Source organism: Leucoraja erinacea, chromosome 12 (assembly GCF_028641065.1).
Source record: "Leucoraja erinacea ecotype New England chromosome 12, Leri_hhj_1, whole genome shotgun sequence".
Classification (NCBI taxonomy): Eukaryota; Metazoa; Chordata; class Chondrichthyes; order Rajiformes; family Rajidae; genus Leucoraja; species Leucoraja erinaceus.
The window spans coordinates 11,922,224-11,941,998 of record NC_073388.1 but is presented as its reverse complement, the minus strand read 5'-3'; the positions used below and the strand labels follow the sequence as shown (position 1 = coordinate 11,941,998).

At 46.3% G+C, this 19,775-nt stretch overlaps 1 protein-coding gene across 3 annotated transcripts; it reads left to right on the top strand.

Moving 5' to 3' along the window:
- The first annotated feature begins 1,952 nt into the window (after positions 1–1,952).
- amer1 (APC membrane recruitment protein 1) lies at positions 1,953–17,957 on the top strand. 3 transcript variants are annotated; one of them, XM_055643582.1, is made up of 2 exons: positions 1,953–2,042; positions 13,872–17,957. In XM_055643582.1, exon 2 carries the CDS (start codon positions 13,981–13,983, stop codon positions 17,344–17,346), a length of 3,366 nt encoding a protein of 1,121 aa, XP_055499557.1. In that variant the 5' UTR covers positions 1,953–2,042; positions 13,872–13,980; the 3' UTR covers positions 17,347–17,957. The 3 variants fall into 3 exon arrangements, with proteins under 3 accessions (XP_055499557.1, XP_055499556.1, XP_055499555.1); XM_055643581.1 differs by lacking the exon at positions 1,953–2,042 and adding an exon at positions 2,267–2,396; XM_055643580.1 differs by lacking the exon at positions 1,953–2,042 and adding an exon at positions 3,123–3,342.
- The last annotated feature ends 1,818 nt before the right edge of the window (positions 17,958–19,775 follow it).

The following is a 19,775-nucleotide window of genomic DNA, read 5'->3' as shown; positions in this document are numbered from 1 at the left end:
CCTGGCTCGTCACCATGAAGAAGGACCTGGCGGGCTGCGGCCTGCAGGGGGGAAGCTCAGAAGCTGCTGAGCTCGGTCCTGAAGACCGGAGAATCGAAAAGGTGCGATCCGCTGGCAACGGCGGATGCGAGGAGTGGGCCGGTAGGAGAGGGACCGGGGTATTGTCTCCAGCGCCTTTTGCCGGACACAAAGGCGGTCGGGCGAGGAGAGGGATGTCGGTCATGGGCTGAGCCGGTCGAGGGTGATGGAGGAGGCCCTGCAGCAGCCAGGGGCTTACCTGGATCAGCAGCGGCTCCAGTACATTGAGCACTTGTGAATGGCGCCAAAATGCAATGACTCGTGCATGTGTGAACTATGCAAAAATAATTTCAATGTGCAGTGCACAGGGGACAATAAAGCACCATTGAACGAGAGGTGTCTTGGCAGTTACCGTGTATTCCCATCATTGTTCAACTTCTGTCAAGGAGAAGCTATACTTCACCCTCGTTAGACCTCATTTGGACTACGCAGTTGCAGCATGGGACCCATACACAAATAAAAACATTTCTTCCATCGAACGTGTCCAAAGACAGCTCGATTTGTTTCTAATACCTATGAGAAGCGAGTGTTACCAAACTTCTGAATTCTCTGGGGTGGAACCCTCTCCAAGACAGACGTGAAGCTCACCGTTTGACCTGTTTTTACAAAATGTTAAATGGTCAGCTCGACGTTGATTACAAGACCTACACCAACCCTAACCAATTAGGAGCAGATGAGGGCGTTCGATCCAATTTATGATTCCAGCTACAAAGACAGATGTGTACAGCAATTAGTTCTTCCCCCGCACAATTAAAGCATGGAATAATCTCCACCCAACTATAGTTACCCAACCAGATGCAACTAAATTTAAAGTAGCTCTTTCTTACCAATAATTCTTTCTGCCTTAAGTCCTTCCTCCACCATCTCCAGTTTAAATTCCATTTGGAATATTTTGGAGGACCAAGAAACCAAGAACCATTGTAAAAATGTAATTCTGCAAAGCTACCTGTCTACACTCAAAATGTTAAAGCTAAGCATGGAATTATAGGCATTGGAATAGTAGTTAATCAAAGTTAGGTAGGTAATTCTAACCATTGAAAACTGAGGTTAATCAGTATCTGAAGTTCTTTGTTTCTATGTTAATCATTTATTGTTGGCTCTATAGAGGTGGATAAAATCATGAGAGGAATAAATCAGGTGGATGCACAGAGTCTCTTGGCCACAGTAGGCGAATCGAGGAACAAAGGAGGTAGGTAGGTTTAAGATGTAGGTTAGGGGAAAAGATGTATTATGAATCTGAGGGGTAACTTTTTCACACACAAAGGGTGGTGGGTGTATGGAACAAGTTGCCAGAGGCAGTGGTGGACTGGCCAGGGTGTCAGCTTGCCCGATGGCAAGTGGGCCCCTGATGAGCTGGGCCCCCTATATCAAGTGGGCCCCTGATGAAGTGGGCCCCCATTGTCTCCTGGCAACCAATATTTTTAGACAAAAATGCTGGAGAAACTCAGCGGGTGCAGCAGCATCTATGTAGCGAAGGAGATAGGTAACGTTTCGGGCCGAACCCCTTCTTCAGACTAAATATTTTTAGACCCAGTCCGCCACTGGCCAGAAGAGATAGTTGAGGCTGGGACTATCCCAAGCTCTAAGATCTTTGATCCCAACATTTAAGAAAGAGGTGGACAGGTACATGGATAGGACAGGTTTGGGGGGATATGGACCAAATGTTGGCAGGTGGGACTAGTATAGCTGGGACATTACGTTGTTGGGTGGGAGGGCCAGGCTCCACACTGGGTGACTCTCTAAGTTGCTGCTCCCCAAAGATACTAGAGGAGTATCCTCTAAAGATACAAAGATACTCTGCTCTATAAATCTCTGCTGCTCCCTGCGTGCAAGGAAAGCCCGCCCACCCACCGCGCGTCGCCAGCAAGGATCCTATAGGATGTCTGGTCGTCAGGGCCTGGGCCTGGCGGAGGCCGGCCGGGAGTAACCGGGCCTGTGTGTCGGGGAGGCGGCAGCAGCAGCAGGTGAGCGGCCCGGCCCGGCCTGTCCTGTCCTGTCCCGGTGAGAGCGGGGTTGCGCCGCCGCCGCGCTGGTTCCATTGCCGGGGGGTGGGTGGGGCGGGGCTGAGGGAGAAGGAGGGAGGGAGTGAGAGAGAAAGAGAAAGAAAGAGGAGAGAGAAGAACGAAAGAGGGGAGAGAAAGAGAAGGGGAAAGAAAGAGGAGAGAGAAGAAGGGGAAAGGGGAAGAAAAACAAGAGAGGAGAAGGAAAAAGAAAGGAGGAAGGGGAAAGAAGGAGCTGGAGCTGGGTCGGGCCCAGAGCCGGGCAGTGGCTGGGAGCGGTGCCGTGTAATGAGTGAGGCGCCGACCGGGGCTCTGCAGGTGAGTCTCCAGCAAAGATACTAGAGGAGCTCCTCTAGTATCTTTGGTCTCCAGCAGGCTGCTTCACTCATTCCCTCACTCACCCACCCACTCACAAACCCACTCACTCACTCCCCCACTCCCCCACTCACTCCCCCCCCCCACTCACACCCACTCACTCACCCACCTCCTCACAAACCCCCTCACAAACCCACTCACCCCCTCACTCACTCACCTCCTCACTCACCCCCTCACCCACCCACTCCCCCCTGTCTCTCTCCCCCCTGTCTCTCTCCCCCCTGTCTCTCTCCCCCTGTCTCTCTCCCCCTGTCTCTCTCCCACTCACCCTCTCATTCACCCTTCCAACATCACCATCACTGGGGCTGTAAACACTGTGCAGCCACTCCACAAAGTTTCCCCCAGTGTCATCAACAGGCAGACTCCCTCACTCTCCCCCCCCCCCCCCCCCCGTCAATTCTGTGCAACCGTGACATTTGTCTACAACCTCTCACCAACTACTCACCAGAGTAGGTGAAACGAGGACAGAGGTTTGAGGTGAAGGAGAAAAGATTCAATAGCAATCTGAGGGGTTAACGTTTTTCATGCAAAGGGTGATGGGTGCATGGAACAGGCTGCCAGAGGAGGTAGTTGAGGCAGGGACTATCCCAACATTTAAGATACAGTTAGGCAGGTACATGGATAGGACTGGTTTGGAGGGATATGGAGGTGGGACTGATAATGCTGGGACATTGTTGGCCGATGTGGGCAAGTTGGGCCGAAGGGCCTGTTTCCACACTGTAACACTCCATGAATCAATTGTACATGGGGTGGCTGGAGGGAGGATGCTTGGCCCACAGTGAGCTGTTTGCTGTTTTGGTGCCAGCGTGCCAAGAGTAAAACCACAGTGACACTATTGCTGTACCTTGGAGAGGGACCAAGCATTGTTTAAAGTGTCTGGAACCTGAGGGTAAGTTCACAATCTCCTGGTTGCCAATAACATAGCTGCACACTGCTTCCGAGTTACACCAGGGTTGTTTAAAAAAAAAATCCTGAAAAAAAATCTTACTTTATTCATCTGTTAATTTGGCCTATTTATCATTTAAATTTAACCTGTGATATGTTTATTTTAATGAACAATGCATAAAGTGTTGAATATAATAGTGTAGTACAGAGTCGTCTAATGATTTAATTATACTTTATTGTCACATGTACCTAGGTACAGTGAAATGCTTTGTTTTGCATTCAACCTGGTAAAATCATATATCAGACCTCACTTGGCAGTCCACAAGTGTCGCCACGTTTTGGTGTTGACAAAGGAGGACGGGGTGGTGTATCTGTGGAATTCTTTGCCTCAGAATACTGTGGAGGCCAGGTCAGTGGATATTTTGAAGGCAGAGATAGATTCTTGATAGTACAGGTGTCAGAGGTTATGGGGAGAAGGCAGGAGAATGGGGTTAGGAGGAAGAGATGGATCAGTCATGATTGAATGGCGGAGTAGACTTGATGGGCCGAATGGCCTACTTCTACTCCTGTTCCTTATGGCAGTAGAATTGAAATTAGGACTGTATTTTTAATTTTCCATTTATGGGCATAGATTAATATCTGGGATATTGCCTGGGATTACATCATGCAATAGATTTGAGTGGAAATGTGATTTTAAGCATCTGGTCAGTTTATTCTCTCTTCACTTTTTCTGATTATAAATTGTAAAAAATAACTTAATTGTAATAGATTGCTAGTTGGTGAAAAATGGATCTTTTGAATCGTGATTGCAATTTTGGTATTCATTGCACATCAGCTGTTTCAAAGTTGGGTGATGCTAATATTCTATCTTGACATGGGTTAATGCAATATATCAATACATTATTTATAGCATTGAAATAGAAACCATATCTCTGTAAGTAGAAATAGTTTAGATGTTAAGGGAATTATGACAATGTTTGTTTTAAAATGGTGGGATATAGGAAGGGTGGGATGGGTGGTGGTGAGCTGGTTGGCGTTGGTCTGTTTCTACACCCAAGACTGAAATCTAGTTCATTTTGTCCAGAGCTGTGTAATTACGCTATCTTGGTTATACACCTCACATAGCAGATATAGGTTTAAGGTGAGGGGAGAGAAAGTTTTAATAGGAACCTGAGGGTAACTTTTTTAGGAGGTACAGTGCGTTCTGCGTAGGATCAATCCACGCAAGGCTGCAGGCCCGGATGGAGTACAGGGAAGGGTACTAAAGGACTGTGCTGTACAGCTGGCGGAGGTATTCACGAGAATCTTCAATCTATCTCTATCTCTGGCAACGGTCCCCAAGTGCCTGAAAACAGCCACCATAGTGCCGGTGCCGAAAAAGTCCAAAGTCACCAACCTGAACGACTACCGCCCGGTTGCCCTAACTCCAATCCCAATGAAGTGCTTCGAAAGGCTGGTCCTCTCCCATATCAAATCCAGCATCCCTGCCTCACTGGACTCTCATCAATTTGCATACAGGGCAAATAGATCAACAGAGGATGCCATCTCTCTGGCTCTTCACACTGTCCTGACTCACCTGGACAGACAGGGCACGTACGTGAGGATGCTCTTCGTTGACTATAGCTCTGCATTCAATACGGTCATCACCACCAAACTCCACCAGCTAGGCCTCAGCTCGCCGATATGCGATTGGATCCTGAACTTTCTGATGGAGCGACCGCAGGCAGTGAGACTGGGCCCGCACCTGTCCTCCACTATCACCCTGAGCACCGGCACACCACAAGGCTGTGTACTAAGCCCCATGCTCTACTCCCTCTTCACTCACGACTGTGTTCCTGCATTCGACACCAACACCATCGTGAAGTTTGCAGACGACACAACAGTGATTGGGCTGATCACCAACGGTGATGAAACAAAATACAGAGCGGAGGTGCAGAACCTGGCGGACTGGTGCACACGTAATTCAGATTCAGATTCAATTTTAATTGTCATTGTCAGTGTACAGTACAGAGACAACAAAATGCATTTAGTGACAAGTAACAACTTGTCACTAAACACCTCCAAGACCAAGGAGCTGATTATTGACTTCAGGAGGTCCCATAATGGAGAATACGCCCCAATCTCCATTTACGGGGAAAGTGTGGAGAGAGTGTCCAGCTTTAAGTTTCTGGGCACTCACATTTCAGAGGACCTCACATGGTCCACCAACACCGCTGCACTGGTCAAGAAGGCACAGCAACGACTGTTCTTCCTGAGGACATTAAAAAAGACTGGTCTGCCCCAACAGCTGCTGACAACGTTCTACCGCTGCACCACAGAGAGCATATTAACGTATGGCATCTCTGTGTGGTATCTCAGCTGCACGGAGGCGGAGAGGAGAGCTCTTCAGCGCGTCGTCCACAGAGCGCAGAGGATCATTGGGACAGAGCTACCAGCCTTGGAGGGCATCTACCACACACGGTGCCTCAGGAAGGCCGTCAGCATCCATAAAGACTCATCACACCCCTGTAACGGACTGTTCGAACTACTTCCCTCCGGCAGACGTTACAAGGTCTTCTACGCCCGAACCTCCAGACTCAGAAACAGCTTTATTCCAAGAGCTATAGCGGCTCTGAACCAGCCCTGCTGAGTGCCCCCCCCGGACTGTCTCCCTCGGATGGTCACGACACACAGCTTATTTATTTATTTACTTTTCTTTTTCATCGGTTGGAGCTGCATACTAAATCTCGTTGCACTGACGTGCAATGACAATAAAAGATATTATTATTATTATTATTATTATACAAATTGAATTGAATTGAATTCTTTTATTGTCATTCAGACCTTATGGTCTGAACGAAATTTCGTGCCTGCAGTCGTACATAAAATAATACAATAATAAACAACACTAAACACAAATTAACATCCACCACAGTGTATCCTCCAATCACCTCCTCACTGTGGTGGAGGCAAAAATCTTAGGGCTGCAGTCTCTTCCCTCCTCTTCTCCCTCTGCGCTGAGGCGATTCCCCACCGGGCGATGGCACAAACAGTCCCGCAGATCACCGAACCCCGCAAACGGGCCGGCTCAAACACTGCGGTGGTGAGTGTATGGGATGAACTGCCGGAGGAGGTAGTCGAGGCAAGTCGTATCGCAACGTTTAAGAAACAGACAGGTGCATGGATAGGACAGGTTTGGAGGGATATGGGCCAAACGCAGGCAGGTGGGACTAGTGCAGATGGGACATGTTGGTCGGTGTGGGCAAGTTGGGCCGAAGGGCCTGTTTCCATGCTGCATGACTCTGAGGTAAAAGACATTAAGATCCTTTCCATAACCTTCCTGTATTTTAAAATAAATGGATTTGTCATTATACATCCAGCCCCTGTCTACCTGCTTCTGGAGATATTGATTTAGTTCAAATGTATTAATTGATCTCTTGGTCTAGACAAGTTTGTCGGGTTCATGTGTTAAATGGTCATCCATTTGCTTATTTTGTTTGATACATCTACATGAGTATAGCTGGCAAAGAGGGCACAAAGACTACATGGTTTTGATTGATGTGACGGTATTGCTGGCATTACAATTCTGCCAATGTTGCAAATTCTAATGTATTAACCGGTGTGCTAGATTGGTATGCAGCATTTGGCCAATGATTCAAGGTACTCTGAGAAACTTTTTAAGATTACGGTGGCAAATGCAAACTTCTGCATTGAAATGATCAATTTTGGTGAAGCAATCGAATACCTGGAAATAGGGAAATTGTGACAGATCTTGAGTGATGTGGTGTGGGAATGAAAATGTTGCTTTTAGTTTAGTTTAGAGATATAGTGTGGAAAGGTGTGGAAACAGGCCCTTCGGCCCACTAAGTCCATGCTGACCAGTGATTGCCAGTACACTAGTTCCATGTTATTCCGGTTTTGCATCCTATACATTGAAGGCAATTTAACAAAGCCAGTTAGCCCCTGTTAAAGTAATGGTGGAAGAGCGTAGGAAGGAACAGCAGATGCTGATTTACACTGAAGATATACACAAAATGCTGGAATAACTCAGTAGGATAGGCAGCATCTCTGGGGAGAAGAAATGGGTTGTTTTGCCCTGAAACGTCACCCATTCCTTCTGTCCATAGATGCTGCCCCAGTCTCACTGAGTTACTCCAGCATTCAATGTTGGAAAAAGTTTGGGGAGATGGTGATTGCTGTGGTAGACAGAGCACATTTTCTTTACGGTGCTGCATGTCTTTATTGTTAGTAATGCAGTGTGAGCTTAATTTGCAAGGTTTAACAAAATTCTCAAATCAATCAAAGAAATCTCTGAACATATGAACAAGATTTCTTTAGGCCTCGTGTTGCAAGATTGATTGAATGATGCAGCATGGACATGGGCTCCTTGGCCCAAGGAACATCGATTACCCATTCACACTGGTCCTAAATTATCCCACTTTTGCATCCACTCCCATGTTCATAAGTCATAGTCCCGGAATTGGGCTGTTCGGCCCATTAAGTCTACTTCGCCATTCAATCATGGCTGATCTATCTTTCCCTCTCAATTCCATTCTTCTGCCTTCTCTGCATTCCCTTTGATGCCCTTGCTAATCACCAAGCAGTCAATTTCTGTTTTAAAAATAGCCAATGACGTCCTCACAACTCTCCGTGGCAATGAATTCCACAGATTCACCACCCTCTGACTATAGAAATTCTTCCTCATCTCCTTACTGAAGGTATGTTCTTTTATTTTGCCCTCTGGTCCAAGACACAATATGGACACACTTATCTGTTTTGTAGTAAATGCCTACTATGTTCTGTGTGCTTAAGCAAAGCAAGAATTTCATTGTCCTATACAGGGACACATGACAATAAACTTACTTGAACATTTGAACTTGACTCTCCACATCCACTCTATCCAGGCCTTTCTCTATTTGGTAAGTTTCAATGAGTTTCACTATGCACTTGGGACAATTTACAGAGGCCAATTATCCTACAAACCCACACATCTTTGGGATGTGGAGGAAGCCAGAAACTCATGCAGTCACAGGGAGAATGTGCAATCTCCACTCAGAGCACCATCAGTCAGGATCGAACCTGGGTCTCTGCCCTGTGAGGCAGCAGCTCTACCAGCTGCACCACTCTGCTGCCCTTTATACACTCTAAAGAAATGTTGCTTGACCCACTCAGTTCCTCCAGCACGTTATGTTTGCTCACTATGTATCTGGTGACCATTGGAAATAAAGTATCTTGTTCTGCATCTGTTGGCTGCCCTTTAAACAAAAACTGAAATGACTGGGGAAGGTGATGTTCAGCACTTTTATATGGGTTAGTGCTGTGTGTAGGAAATGAACCATCGTTCTGCCATTACTTGCACTTTGCACCAGGGTGACACGGCGGCGCAGAACTGAGTTGCTGCCTTACAGCGCTTGCAGCACTGGAGACCCGGGTTTGATCCCGACTATGGTTGGTATCTGTACGGAGTTTGTAACTTCTCCCCGTGACCTGCGTGGGTTTTCTCCGAGACCTTTGGTTTACTCCAAAGAGGTACAGGTATGTAGGTAAATTGGCTTAGACAAAAATGCTGGAGAAACTCAGCGGGTGAGGCAGCACCTGTGGAGCGCAGGAAATAGGCAACGTTTCGGGTTGAGACCCTTCTTCAGACGGTGGGGAGGGGGGTAGAAGAAAGGAAGAAGCGGAGACAGTGGGCTGAGGGAGAGCTGAGAAGGGGAGGAGAAAGTAAGGACTACCTGAAATTGGAGAAGTCCACGATCATACTGCTGGGGTGTAAACTGCCCAAGGTGCTGCTTGAGGTGCTGCTCCTCCAATTTACGGTGGGCCTCACTCTGGCCATGGAGGAGGCCCAGGACAGAAAGGTCGGATTCAGAATGGGAGGGGGAGTTGAAGTTTTGAGCCACCGGGAGATCAGGTTGGTTAATGCGAACTGAGCGGAGGTGTTTAGCGAAGCGATCGGCAAGCCTACGCTTGGTCTCACCGATGTAGAGCATCTGACACCTAGAGCAGCGGATGCAATAGATGAGGTTGGAGGAGGTGCAAGTGAACCTCTGCCGCACCTGGAAAGACTGCTTGGGTCCTTGAATGGAGTCAAAGGGGGAGGTAAAGCGATAAGTGTAGCATTTCCTGCGGTTGCAAGGGAAAGTGCCAGGAGAGGGGGTGTTTTGGGTGGTCTGGGGCGAATTGACCAGGGAGTTATGGATGGAGCGGTCTCTGTGGAAAGCAGCAAGGGGAGGAGACGGGAAGATGTGGCCAGTGGTGGGATCCCGTTGGAGGTGGCGTAAGTGTCGGAGGATTATTTGTTGTATGTGACGGCTGGTAGGGTGGAAGGTGAGGACAAGGGGGAGTGAGAGCAGAGTTACGGGGTATAGAAGAGACCCTGGTGAGAGCCTTATCTATAGTAGAAGAGGGGAACCCCCGTTCCCTGAAAAATGAAGACATCTCCGATGCCCTGGTGTGGAACACCTCATCCTGGGAGCAGATGCGACGTAGACTGAGGAATTGGGAGTAGAGGATGGAGTCCTTACAGGAAGCAGGGTGGGAAGAAGTGTAGTCCAGATAGCCATGGGAGTCAGTGGGTTCATAGTGTCAAGTCAAGTCACATTTATTTATATAGCACATTTTTAAAAACAACTCTCGTTGCCCAAAGTGCTTTACATTTGTTATAAGAATAGCACTATAGTGGATGTCGGTCAGGAGTCACCTGCGATGGAGATAGTGAGGTCTGGAAATGGTAGGAAAATGTTGGAAATGGTCCAGGTGTATTTGAGTGCCGGATGGAAGTTAGTGGTGAAATGGATGAAGTCAGTGAGTTGTGTGTGGGTGCAGGAGGTAGCACCAATGCAGTCGCCAATGTAGCGGAGGTAGAGGTTGGGGATGGGGCCCTGGTACGCCTCGAACAAGGATTGTTCGATGTACCCTACAAAGAGGCAGGCATAGCTAGGGTCCATAGCCACGCCTTGTATTTGGAGGAAATGGGAGGAGTCAAACGAAAAGTTATTGAGGGTAAGGACCAGCTCCGCTAGGCGGAGGAGGGTATCAGTAGATGGGGATTGGTTGGTTCTGCGGTCAAGGAAGAAACGGAGGGCTTTAAGACCCTCCTGGTGGGGGATGGAGTTGTAGAGTGACTGGACGTCCATGGTGAAGATGAGGGAATGGGGGCCTAGAAAACGGATGTCCTGGAGAAGACGAAGACGTGTGAGGTGTGTGAGGGTAGGGTAGGGACCAGGGCCGGATAGTGATGCAGTCAGTGATGTGGAAAGAGATCATGGGCCAAGAACAAGCGTCTGGGTGGGGTCAGGGTCCAGGTTTGTAAGTAAGGAAAATCGGGCGGTCGGGGAGCTAGGGAACGATTGGAGGCTTGGGTGGGGCAGGGAGCCGGAAGTCATGCAGTCAGTGATAGTGTTAGAGATCATGGCCTGGTGCTCGCCTGTGGGGTCATGGTCCAAGGATAATTAGGAGGAGGTGTCTGAGAGTTGGCGCGTGGCCTCAGCCTTGTAGAGATCAGCGCGCCAGAGGGGGGGAGGGGAGGCGAGGGCTCCTTCCCATGGACAAACGCTTTGATGCGGAGGCGACGGAAGAAGAGCTCCACATCGTGGTGGATGCAGAACTGATTGAGGTGAGGACGGAGGGGAACAAAGGTGAGGCCTCTGCTGAGGACAGACCATTCAGTATGAGAGTGGGGAAGGTCATGGGAGATGGTGAACACACGGCAAGGATGGGGGTTGGAGCCGGAGGATGGGGGGGGGGGGGGGGGGGGGGGGGGGGTGGTCAGGGAGGAAGGGGGGTGTGAGGACCATAGTGTGGGTGAGGAGGACCTGGGGCCATATGGTTTGAGGGGGAAGGGGGAGTCCCAGTGGAACAACCACTGAGGTTTCCGGTGTTAGTTGGGACGAGCACTAGGACCCAGCACAGTCAGACCCCGTGAAGTCAGGGTCTGCAGCGTGAAGACTTCAGGCCCGGTGCTGAGCCTAGGACTCGGGTAAGGCGACGGCTGCGGCCTGCTGGAGAGCGGTGGAGCGGCGAGGATCAGGAGAGTTGATGGTGGAGGCCCGCGGGGAGTGGAGTCCGTCCGGGTCAGCGGGCGAAACGTAGGAGGTCCTGGATGGCCGGTGAGGCAGCGAGGTTTGGCGGGCCCGGTGAGGCAGTGAGGTTTGACTGTTCCGGTGAGGCGTAGAGGTTCGACGGGCCTGTTGAGGCGGAGAGGTGAGTGGCTTGGGAAATGTAAATTGTCCCTAGTGTGTGTAGGATTGTGTTCATGTGCAGGGTTCGTTGGTCAGTGCAGACTCGATGGGCCGAAGGGCCTGCTTCTGCGCCGCATTTCTAAACTAAACGAAGGCCACAGTTGCAAGGTTAGCCACGGTTCGTGGAGGGTTCAAAGCGACCACTTTGCCGAAGCCAAGTGTATTCCCCTATTTTAAGTAACTCACAACTGCCCCCTTCCTCTAGTACGCCCCTGAACCCCAGCTAGCTTTGGGCTGGTTTCTCCCCTTCATCTTCCCCTGCACAGTTTCCAATTCGTAACTTTTTTTATCCCTGCACTTAATAATTCGCAACTCTTCTCGGGCTTGCACCTATCTTTTCATCTCTGGCCTTTGTCCAACAATCTGCCTAACAAAATATCCCCCTGGCTTGTGTTCATCGATTACCGGCCATGCTCTCTCCTGCACCTTCTCTTTCCCAGCTTTCCTTCCTGCTCCCTTGCAGTCAGTGAAGAAGGGTTCCAACTCCAATTGTCGTCTCCAGAGACGTTGCCTGAGCCGCTGAGTTACACCAGCGCTTTGGGATTGTCTTCTTGTAGCCAATGCTCTGCCCGATAACGGTAAACATGCCTCGCACCATCACCTTTGCCACCTTCAGGGAATTTATGAGTAGTATGACTATCTGCTAATAGTTAAAATTCCAATTTTTTTACATTACTTGGTAAATTTATAAGTGGCACTTTATGCAAGAAGTCAAAGGCAGGCACAGGTTTCAGTTGAAGTTAGCTGAGACAGCAAAAATTTGGATGAGGCAACACAGACATAATTCTATTCTTTAGTTTAGTTTCGAGCTACAATGTGGAAACTGCCTGCGGCCCACCAAGTCCATACTATCCATTGATCACCTGTACACTAGTTCTATGTCCTACACCCGAGGGGTACTTTACAGAAGCCACTTAACCTGAAAACCTGCACGTCTTAGAAGGAAAAAGGCGCACCTGGAGCAAACACACTTGGTCAGAGGGAAAACGTACAAACTACATACAGACAGCACAGGTAGGATTGAATCCGGGTCACTGGCGCTTTGAGGTTAACAGCTTTACAGCTGCGCTACAGTGCCATTCCATTTTGGTCACATTACATATATTTACGTGATAAATTCTCACACTCACACACACACAGTGATGGGAGGAATGAAAAGTAGTTTTTTTTTATCGTGTGCAAATTAGCTTGCTGCACAACGATGTAAATCACGCAAATGAGATTTTTATCTTGCACTAAACATTATTCCCTTATATGTATCTGTACACTGTGGATGGCTCGACTGTAATCATGTATAGTCTTTCCGCTGACTGGTTAGCACGCAACAAAAGCTTTTCCCTGTACCTCGGTACACGTGGCAATAAACTAAACAAAATAAACTAAACTGAACTAAAACTGATGGAAAAAAAAAAAGTTCCAGAAAATGTTGGAAAAAATTGTAGGTTCGCATTGCTGGCTGTTACTGGGTTGCAACATTCCAACTGGGAGCAAAGACAAACAGCGAGTTTGATTGAAGATGAAACACTGGATGATTCTGTTGCCAGCCAAGCTAGAGGCCAGTTATTTGCACCTTTTTGTGAGCCTCTGCACTGAGGTTCTTTGCATGTGGTGAAATTGCTGGATTGTGGGTACGTACACATTGGGGTGAATGAATCTTGTTGCAATAATTTAGGTCTGGTAATTCATCTTTGAGGCACCCTTTTAATGTTGTGATTTATGGTCCCAATGTTTCCCACAACCACGTTGCTCCGGCAAAGGAAACAATGAAGCTGTGGAGAATCGCACTTTTAGGTTGAGACACATTGGATCGGAGTCTTTGTTAATGTATTTTCCTCTCTCTCTCTCCTTTTTTACCTTTGTGTGCTCACGAGTGACTTTTGTATACGATTATCAATTTTTAGCTATTGAAAGCCTGGATTTTAGCAACACCTGATGTCCTGCATTTAATGTGTTTAGAAATTTTCCGAAATTTTTTCTCATTTGATGCATCTTTGTAAACAGCTCAGCCCAGTCAGTGCCACAAGTTGCTTGTAAGCTGGCCGGAAGATTAAAAAAAATTATTTGATTTGCATTTAAAATGTCATTATCTTTCCTTTGTTTTCTGTTGGTTGGTAATCTTCGATTAAATTATTGTATTCCAATACCCCAATTAAGGGAATTGCAGCTTAGGACAAATTTGCGCAATAATTTGACCACACTCTAAAGTTGCCTGTGAAAGTTAAATTATGTTTGCAGCCACTAATAGTCAGTCAGATAATAACATAAAGTTTTTCCACCTTTGTTTAGAACCTGATTTTCTCATTTTATGTTTCAGGATGATAATGGTTGAGCAGGTATACGCCAGACTTTGCGGTGCTGATGTGGGTCGATGTGCGATTGATCCAATTTTCAGCTGATTGCACCTGTATTTGGACACAGTTGCCATGGAAACCGGCAGCAGTGCGGAGACGGCTGGAACAAAGGCTTTGTCTCCTGGCCGTGGGGAAGTTGCCAGAGGGATCCAGACCCAGGGAGCAGCTGTTCCCGCACCGTACGACTGTGCTGATGCCACTGACACCGAGCAATCTTCCGGGAAGCTGAGGAAAACGGCATTTAAGCTGTTTGGAGGACGGAAGAGCATTTGCACACTACCGAGCTTTTTCACTATTAAGAACAAAGGACAAGTAAAGGGATTCTCCAAAAAGGGAGTCGCTAAAAGCAAAACTCTCAATGGCATAAGTGAAGTGGCTTTGGACGTTAACCAAAAAGAAGGGCTCGATACCGCGTGGAGCGGATGCCATGATTCGTCCAGCTGGAGCTCCGTGGCGTCGAGAACCTTGCGCGGCTCAAAGAGCGAGCACTGTGCACTTGACAACAATGTCCAGTGCGACTTCCGCAAAAGTGAATCCCTAGAATCGGAGAACACTAAATGCTTCGTTCCCAAGGGAAGCGCTGACAAGCCCCTGGCTGAGCGGAGGTCGAAGAAGGGCCTGAGGGGTCTCTTTAACAGCATCAGGCGTCACAGAAAGAACAAAGCTGTTGATTCGGCTAAAGGAGATCCACAGGGCAGTAACCATGCTGCTGCCGCTGGGGTTCTTGCACACGCAGAACAAACGACGGCACACCGAGGAGTGGGGGTCGAATATAAGAAGGGTTTGGTGGAACTAAATCTGAAGCCTTCATGTAAAATGAACTGTGCAGGAACAGGTGACTCTGTGGATAAAGCTGAAACCGCAAACAGTACAAGTTCTTCCCCTGAATCATGCGCTTTCAAAGTCGATAAACCCTCCAGAAATAAGAGGAGTGAGTTAGAGACATCGGGTACAGAGGTAAGGAAAATCAATGTCGGTGAATGTAAGGCACAAAATAGGAAGCCTGGTGGTGCTATTTCTAATCTGAACTCCAGTTTTGGTAGCATGCCTGATATTGTAAAACCTACTTGCATAGATCGTGACCCGCCATCTGTGCATTCTTTTGATCAGGCCAGCTTGATTTTTGGTGATGTGACTTCACTGAAGAGCTTCGATTCCCTGACGGGTTGTGGGGATATTATTGCCGACCACGACGACGATAGTATTGCCGAAAGCACGGTGTCGGGAGAGAGGAGTAGAGCGGCGGGGAAACGGAGCTCTTGCTTGGTCACTTATCAGGGTGGCGGGGAAGAAATGGCAACTCCCGACGAGGTGGAGGATGAGTATCTTAAAGTGCTGTGGGAGAAAGCGACAGGGACGGGTGCCATGTTTGACAGCAGCCAGAATATAGCCGAGGATGGCGGCGAGTGCCTGCGGTCGCCCAGTGATGCGGAGCATTCGGCCCTGCATATTAACTTGTCGGATCCTTGTTCGCTGCGTGGGATCACCGATAGTGCAATCAACAGCAGCGAACTGGTGACGCCGCAGAGCGACCATCAGGAGTCGGCGCCGAACAGCGATGAAGGTTATTATGACTCCACCACCCCAGGGCATGATGAGGAAGGAGGAGACAGTATTAGCGAAAGCAAAAATGACCGACTTCCAAGGGACAGCTACAGTGGCGACGCCTTGTATGAACTCTTTGAGCAGAATGATAGTCTTATAAACTCCCCTCCAAGTGATGAGCATTCTTTGGAAACCAAGCCACCTTCTTTGGGTACATCACTTACATCCATTTTAAGTTTTTCCTTACCAGTGGACACAAATGTCCCTTGTATTCCAAGTAAGCAAAGCATTATGATTCCTTCAGAACAAGAGAAATGTTATTTTATTCAGGAAGATGAAATCAAATTAGATCACCTACAGCAGCAACTAACATGTTGGGAGTCGGATGGGAAAATGATGTTCGTGAAAGACCCATCCATGAGGGGAAAGGAAAGATTCTCGGGTGATCTACTTGAGACCGAATTTAGTAAAACGGGCACAGATGCTGTGGGCGTCATTGCTAAAAATCAGCAAACTGCTGTGAACACAGAACCACTTATTTCAAGTAACGTGAGCAAAACTGGGAAGACAAAAGTTGAGTACCTGTCTGAGGCAGCTGATGGGCAGAACTGGGCAAAACTCCAAAAAGTTTGTCCAAAGGAAAATGATAATAAATACCTGATGTGTAAGCGGAACATGTGTGAGAACTACAACATATCAAAACTTCACAATATATCAGGAGCAGGGTGTACACAAGAATACAGCAATGAAAGCTGTGGTAAGTGGGGTCAAGAAGTGAAAAATTGTGAGGATCAAAATATGAAGAAAATAGTCCAGAACAATGGAATGGTTGATGGTTTAAGTGAAAGTTCCTCTGACTATCGAGAGATGGGAAAGGCTGAGGAGAATTTTGAACAAGCTATCAACTACTCGCAGGCTTTAGTTGAATTCACAGCCAACAGAAAACTGTATCCCAATCTTTCTGAAAGCCTTGGGAACTCTGACTCTGGGTCGCTGGCAGAGGATATGCATGCTCTGCCAGCAATGGTAACGTTTGACGTCGTTGATGTTGAGAACGAGGAAGAATGCGACCAGCAGAGTGAAATGGTCACGGACGAAGAGATCTCTGCATCTTACGAGGCCTTTGATGACAGTTACTTGGAGAAAGATCCCTACCACCATTGCGACGACAGAATGTTTCAGAGCTGTGCCCAGAATTCTTCGCTTGCAGTTTGCTGGGGAGTTGCCAGTCTTCCAAGGCACAGTAGCCTTTACAAACTAAATCCTTCATTGCCTTCTCCATTATCACTTAGCAAAAGGAGCAGGTCCCTAGACACCGACAGCTTGGAATCTGAACTCACTGATTTGTATCTGTCAAAGGTCACTGCAACATCAAAGAGCACCCCGCAGTCTCCCGATGTTCCTCCCTATGAATGGGATGGCAGGAAAGCTTCCGCTTGTCACTGGCTTGGCAAAAGAACTGGTCCGCTGGCTTCCTCGGAAGCCCCAGAGGCTGTATATGACTTGCGACGGTCGGGGCAGCAACTGGTCCAATACAGGGAGGAACCCGCGTCTTTGGAGAAGAAAAAAGCAGCATTTAATTCTTTCTGCCCCTCGGAGTCAGACTTGGATAAGCTGCATTCTAATCAGTCTGGAGATTTGAGTTTACAATGTAAATCTAGTTCAGTTAAACAGACAGCTCAACACCAGTCTACTAGTAAAAGGAATCTGGAACCTGTAATTAAGAATAAAATGCCTCACAATTCAAGGAAATTGGTTAGGCCCTCTCACCTTCCACTGGAAAATTATGATTGTGTGTTGCAGACTGGTTCTTTTAGTTCTTCAAGGGAAAATACTAATGGCAAAGGGGCATGTGTTTCCTTAAATGAAAAGGGGGGAGGAGGATTTCTGTAAAATTGCATCCTTGGCCCACTATTCCGATTCTGAATGTGAACTTGCTGGTAAAGGATGTGGGTCTATAGAAATTCCTCGGGTGCTGTTCTCCTTTCACTTAAACAAGACAAATTCTGAGGCTCAGTCTGGATTCTACTGGGCACCATACAGCTGTCAATAATATCATGTTTAAAGGAATAAAAGTGTCCTTGCTATTTAACTTCCTGGAATAAAAGCACTACACATGGATGTGTAATTTTTTTAACCTACTGTGGCAGGGAGCATGACGAGAAAGAGTTATGCTGCCTGATTTTCTTTTTTTGTTATATTACCAATTTGTAAATTCAGCTATGTTTTGTATTCACCAAAGGCTTTGGATATTAACTTTTCGAAAAGAAATGTCTTAGTGAACCAGTAATTGTAGCATTTTGTTTAGAATGTGAATTGCATGATTTTTTTTTTTTTTAATTCATGTGGTTTATGGTAAGTGCATTTCTGTTACTTGGGTGTAAAATGTTGCTGAAGTATGGCGTGGCTTTTATTGCTGAAAATTAACCAAACATCACTTGCAGATTTGAAATAAAAAAATGTACTACTCCCTTTAAATTAAAAAAAAATGTAACTGCAAAACTTATATGCATTTTTAGGCTGGTTCTGTATAAACAAGCTAAACTGAGCATTTAATTTTTTTAGTACAGGTTGAATTCTCAATCCATCTGGGTAAAATATTAGATAGACACAAAAAGCTGGAGTAACCCAGCGGGACAGGCAGCATCTCTGGAGAGAAGGAATGGGTGGTGTTGTCCGACCCGAAACGTCACCCATTCCTTCTCGCTAGAGATGCTGCCTGTCCCGAGTTACTCCATCTTTTTATGTCTATCTTTGGTTTAAACCAGTATCTGCAGTCCCTTCATACACACTGGGTAAAATATTAATCTGGATTTCAGAACCCAATAGAATGGGATATGATAACACTACTGTTTAACTTTGCATTTGAGAGTCAGAGCTTGCTTTCCTCATGATATTCTTTACATTGACTATCTAATTCAAATAGAAGAGTCAAATGATACATTAATCCGTCGGGTCTATCTACCTTATCATAGTTAATTGTTTTTGGCTGTAAAGATTTGTGTATGCTAAGAACCATAGGTTTATTTAACTGTTGCCGTTTGTGCAAAACTATTGTGGAACCAGTGAGTTCCAGATACCCAAATCACTTCTGGATGGATGCAAAATATTCTCAACTACACTTTTGGTATTTTTTAGTTACCCTAAATATATCCCTATAAGATGTTCCTGTTGAGGGAATTGGAACCTTTCTATGTACCATTCGAGGGTAGTGATTTGCAAATTCTTTGTGTTGCATTTAGCTGTAAATCTTTTACATGCATTACAAAAATCAAGGGATTTATTTGGCTCTGTTCTTTGTGGAATCCCAAGGCAAATAGCCTTCCTGTCAACAAAACATCTAATGAACATCTTTTGCTTCTTCCCACGACCCAAGTTTGGACTAAACAAACCACATTCCCCTTGAATCCCATTAGTTTTTAATCTGAATTATTTTAAACACTGATTTTAAAAACCCTAATTTGGTTTGTCTCATTAGCTAAATCAATGTACTGCCAAATGTACTGAATAATGCAGGCAAGCAATTCTCGGCTTGATCAACAAGTAAACAGGCCTTGACAAGGTTATGAATGGAAAGTTGAATTGACACTTAATGTTGCTGCTGTTTATTGTGTAGTAGTTTCTGCTGGGTAAGTGTTAATCCAGCTGTCTCATCCTGCCACTGCCTCAACGTGATCCATTACTTGGCCAAATATCAAGTCTGAGAAGGAAAGAAATGAATAGGTTTTGGTTTCTTATTGTTATGTAGTGAGGTACGGTGTAAAGCTTTGTTTTGCATGGTATCTAATCAGATCACATGATATTCTACATAAATACAATTAAGTCAAACAATTAAGTACAGGGAAAGATCCAAAATGCAGAATATATTTCTTGCATTAGTTCCATAGACAAAGTCCACTGTTCAGTATATCCTAATTGGCAATTTTTCTTTAATGTAACCAATGTAAAAAAACCTCCAAATAATGTGATAAAACTAACATTTATAGAATTGAGGTTTGTGTAATATAGTGTTGCTGTCTGTTGTTGAATATAGCTATGCCTATCTATGATACTTGTTGATTATATGTTCCAAAATACATTTTTAAAATGTATTCCTAATTTGGAATATGATGTAATTTTTAATTTTAATCCCATGCAAGATTACAGTACTGGCTGTTTAACTTGTCTGCAACTTGAAACCTCACCTCCTTGTTCTCGAATTTTACATCCAGGCCAAAGTTCTAAAGTTGAGAGATGTATAAATGAGAAATTTAAAATGAGTTTTCCATGTACAGGTGCACAACCTTTTATCCGAAAGCCTTGGGACCAGACACTTGTCGGAT